The sequence below is a fragment of the Mastomys coucha genome, unplaced genomic scaffold, assembly GCF_008632895.1.
Source record: "Mastomys coucha isolate ucsf_1 unplaced genomic scaffold, UCSF_Mcou_1 pScaffold9, whole genome shotgun sequence".
In the NCBI taxonomy this organism is placed as follows: domain Eukaryota; kingdom Metazoa; phylum Chordata; class Mammalia; order Rodentia; family Muridae; genus Mastomys; species Mastomys coucha.
Window position 1 is genome coordinate 6,545,341 of NW_022196915.1, and position 4,921 is coordinate 6,550,261.

Consider the following 4,921-nt stretch of genomic DNA (forward strand, 5'->3'; position numbering starts at 1 on the left):
AGGAGGTAGTCACTTGAGACAGTAGGGTAGAAATCTGGACCAATCAGGACCGCTTGTCAGGCTGTCCCCTTTCATTTTCATTATATCGCTTTGACTCACTTCTTTCCTAGTGCTCTGCCTGGTCCATTGTACAGCTTTGGGGAATGTGTGCTGCCCATGCAGCCCCAGCCCCGCCCTGTCCTCCAGCCCCATCCCTGCGAATGCTTATCTCTGGAGCTTTGCAAGGCACTTCCATGTGGAAGGGGGGATTTCTTCTCTGAAGTAAGGACAAGAGAGACACTGATAGCTACCCATGGAAGCTGGTTTAATCCTGTCTTCAGTGTACACTGAGCAAACTTTTCATACAGGGCAGAGTTCTCTGTATTTACTTCTGTTCATGAACTACGGTTCCCAAGAAAGCTTCAAGCAGCCAATGTATGATGAAAAGATCGCCTTTTTCTTTGAGATTCGCGGCTCCATCCCCAATCCCGCTTCATATGAGTGTTCTGCTTTATAAGTGTCTCCATGCTTGTGTTCTAGCCAAACTAGATGACTTGATTCCATTTCTGAACATGTCTAATGGGCAGGGAGGAGATGGTTATAGTGGAACTGAAGGAGAAGGGGAATTACAAGCACTCTTTAGGGCAATTGACCTAAAATGTGACCTTCATACCAAGAAACTTGGTTTATGAATCCTGTGAATCCCTGGGCTCATTGCCACCTGTATGAATGTGTGCCCTTGCCTCAGATGGAGGGACTTTTAAATTTAATTTTCAAATAAGAGTACCATTGACCTTAGGTCCCCCCATATAAATGCTAGCTTTTCTACAAGGAGCCAAATTCTTCACACAGTGTCTCATAGTGACTACTTTAGGCCAAGCCCCAGGAGGCTTTTCTAGGCAAGGCGGGGGTTGGTGTGGCCTGTGTTGAATTCTGTGTCTGGTGGGGGTTTTCACAGCAAGAAACTGGGTTAGAAATGGAAAGAAGCAAGTCCTGTGTGGAGCTCAAGCAGGAGCATCCCAGATTCAGGGTTTTGAATAAGACTGCCATTCATCAGGAAGGAAAGAGAGAAACTGTACCAGCCAGAGGCTGGTGACCGCAGTCCTCCCAAATTGTTAAATTACAGGCTCTCCTGTATGCCGCACAACTAAATGCTTATATTAAGAGGCAGGGGGGATTACACCTTGGGTTGGGGAGGATTTCATTCTATTCAGCTAGTAGGGAAAATTCTGTTGGCACGTGTTGTCAGATTTTAGAAAGGCTCTTTAAGAAAGTGCCAGTAGCCCTTGGAAGCGTTCATCTTTTGCACCATTAAATATTAAGGGCTTACTTAGCAGGAGATGCTCCTCTCATCAGTGAAAGGGCTGATTTTTCTCATGAAATGACCGTGTTCACAGCCAGTGCTGAAAGTATTGGAGGAGCTTGCTGTCTGGAGGTTGCCTGTGGGGCTCTTCATAAACACGTTACTGATGGCCGTGTTGGAGAAAATGAAAGCATAGAGGTTAAATGGCTGAGCATGGGTCTGACCTGAGGGAGGAGTCACTACCTGTCCCCTACCTTGAACCACCACCACCACAGTGCAGGTTGTTCATAGTAGTGCTGTGGCCACGAACTTAGGGTTGGGGATTCAGGGAATCCTAAACCTTCTGATGTCACCATTGGTCTTCAAAGGGCTCCATAGTGGTGGGGATTGACTATGACTGCCGAGAGAGGATGGTCTACTGGACAGACGTTGCCGGTCGGACCATCAGCCGTGCCAGCTTGGAGGCAGGAGCCGAACCGGAGACCATCATTACCTCAGGTCAGCAGCTTCTTCCCGTGGATACTTGGCGGTACCTTTTGTTTTACTGCCGTTGGCCTGTTTCGTCCTAGTTTCTCCTGTTCTCATCTAAAGAGAAGGTTAAATTCTGTGCAAATTATTTTTAAGCTGCACAAGCCTTGTCCCTCTGCAAACAAATGCATTTATAGGAGTTGAACAGAAAGGTGATTTTAGGATGAGATGAGCTGCCCCTCAAGGAGTGGTTCACAGTAAGACTGCAGGGTCTGGCAGTTTATACTGCCTATCCCTAGCACCATGGATGCCAGGTGCCATCAGGACAGCAAGGTCCAGTACAGAGGAGACTGGGTATGGTTAAAAGGTTAGCCTTCGTCCTTGGGATTAAGGCTTTTATGCTCTGGATTCTGCAATCTTTTCAGCAGACACAGAACTTAAATTTGCCTTTCACACAGGCCAATGCTCCTGTCTTACCTTTATTTCCAGGTCTGATAAGCCCGGAAGGACTTGCCATCGATCACTTCCGTAGAACAATGTACTGGACAGATAGTGGCCTGGATAAGATAGAGCGGGCCGGACTGGATGGTTCCGAGCGTAAAGTCCTCTTCCACACTGATCTGGTGAATCCACGAGCCATCACTGTGGATCCAATCCGAGGGTTAGCTGGCTTTCTTTGTTCTCTCATGTAGATCTGTTTTAGAGCCCCTGGCTCTTATATATGGCATGGGAAGGTCTAGATAGACCAAAATAAAACCTCAAATACAGTAGTTCACCAGATATGTCAACACGCTGCTGGGTGTCAAGCATTCTTGTAGGCAAAAGCAGTGTTTTTTTTTAAGGAGTTTGCATTGTACAAGGCAGGAAGTAAGTTGACATTCAGTAAGAGTGTTAGTTAGCCTGAGATGTGATGTGTCACTCCGAGAATCCAGACCTCATCACTGGAGGATCCAGAGGATGCCTGGATCAGATGATCATTAGATAGGGCCTTGGAAAATGATGGGTCTACAAGAGGGACTTGTTTCCTTGCAGTATCTTGAGCAGAAAAACCACAGCAGGGGTTTTTGTTTGTTTTTGTTTTTTCTGGATGGAGAGTGTACAAAGTCCAGATAAAAATGTTCTCTCTGTGGCAACTGCCAAGGCCTTCAACTGGTATGTCCAGATCTGGGTCTGAGGTCCCCAGGATTATTGAGATGCAGCTTCCACAAACACAGTTACAGAGTTCACTTCAAGGCAGTGAACATGTTTCCTGAAAGGTGATTTGTGTTGCGGGAAATATGTAGAGCTAGTCCCTGCACCCAGTGATCTTACTCACTCAGCCCACCAACTCACCAGCCCTGCTAGACCACATGGCTCTCACCAGGCCATCTCTCAGACATCTCCCACCCTAGTGCCTTTCGCTTTCATGCAATGCCCCACGCACCCCTGGTTAGCCATCTCAACACCTAATTACCCGGTAGAATCAAGACTCTTAATGCTTAATAAGCTAATCAGATTTATGTATCAATAATAACACAATTTACAAGATGCCAGTACAAAATTTTGGAGCCAAATGATAATGATAAAGCTTTAATGCAATTATTCTAATCTTTTAATAACACCATATCAGCCTCCATTCTGGTTCTCCCTCTCTTCCTCAGATCTCTTCCCTCTCCTTCCCTCCCTCCCTCTCTCCCTCTCCCTTTCCTTCTCCCTCTCTCTTTTCTCTTTCTCTGTCTCTCTTTCTCTTTCTCTTTGCTCCGCTTCCCTTCTCCTGTCCCAATCACAAGCCTCCCACTGCCCTAATGTGATTGTATAGGGAAAATCCTGCAACAGGTTTGGTCTTAAAAGTTCTACACATGAAGGTTCCTTATCCTGCAGGACTAATTAACCCTTGGGGCTCCTCTTTGATAGTCCCTGGTACTTAGTCTGACAGGACAGGGACTGAACAATGGCACCTGTTCATTAGGGTCCAAGATCTAGAGTCTAGAGGACAGTGTCACACCAGTGCTGGTGCACATAATGTGAACCCTCACAGCTTCTCAGAGGGTTAGCCACTCCTCTCCAAGGACACTGCTCACTGTGTGGATCTCCACCTGCCACAAAGTGAAAACAGTTCTGTGGCTCTCCACAAGGAGTGATGTCCATAGCAGAGGAAGCCCTGTTTCTCTCCCTTTTGCTGGGCTTGTTCCCTGTGGTTCAACCAACAGATATCTATGGCTTTCATGGAAGCTTCGCTGTTTCTGCTCTGTAACCCTGTTTCCGTGTGCATAACTTATTTCCAGTTAATGAGATCCTGCTTTCTCAATACTTTGTATGTTAGGTCAGAGTGTCTCTGTCCAGGGCATTACCAGGTAGGGTAGCTGTTTCCCTTTTAACACTCAGTGTTGTCCCAGGAAATTCCCTCAATCCTGTCCAGTACCTTATAACAGGTCTCAGAGCTTCTACCAAAGACTTTTTCTAACAAATACATTTCTTTGGATTCTAGGCCTAAGATCTAATTCAAGATTTCAACAAATTAAGAGTTTCTGGGCAAGTGCATCAGGTGTGTGAGAGGCAAGGATCTAGACAGTTAATAGATAATGACTTCCCACACCGTTATGATTGTCAGAAAGCCATGGCAGTCTGAGACAACATTATTAACTGGGAGTGAGATATCTGGGTGAGGTAATATCAAGAAACAGCAACCAAGGAACTGGCCAGGCAAGGCCAGCACGAGCCAGACTTTCTTAGAAAGGTCCTTTTCCAAACTCTCATGTGGACTGCTGGCAGGCCTCAGGCTATTATTGGCCATTGGGCAAGAGAGAGCTTGCTGTATAAAGTCCAGCTTCCCCTGGGGAGCAAGAAAAGGCACTGGACAGAAGCCAGTTTAAAAAAAAAAAAACTAATAGTGAAAGTGATTTTGACTTTTACCGTACCGTTCAACAGGAGCAAGACACCAAAGTCAGCCAAATTCAAGGAAATAAAGGCTGTGAATACCAGGAGGAGGCGATCAGCAGTGGTCAATGTGGCTGACGCATAGGGTGTGAGGCAGAGGGACGATGCTAAACAAGAGCCCTACTACTAAGCTATATCCCCCCAACCCCTGCAGAGTTGCTCATAACAGTCTTAAAATTTACCCACAGCAACTTGTACTGGACAGACTGGAATAGAGAAGCTCCTAAAATTGAAACATCATCTTTAGATGGCGAA

The 4,921-nt window shown here is 46.2% G+C and overlaps 1 protein-coding gene across 1 annotated transcript in view; it reads left to right on the forward strand.

Moving 5' to 3' along the window:
• Window positions 1–4,921, forward strand: part of Nid2 (nidogen 2) — a 61,323-nt gene that overhangs the window by 53,373 nt on the left and 3,029 nt on the right. Inside the window, exons 16-17 of the mRNA XM_031361431.1 lie at window positions 1,651–1,780; window positions 2,240–2,411. Of these exons, the coding sequence (XP_031217291.1) occupies window positions 1,651–1,780; window positions 2,240–2,411 (302 nt within the window). The remainder of the gene's footprint in view (window positions 1–1,650; window positions 1,781–2,239; window positions 2,412–4,921) is intronic.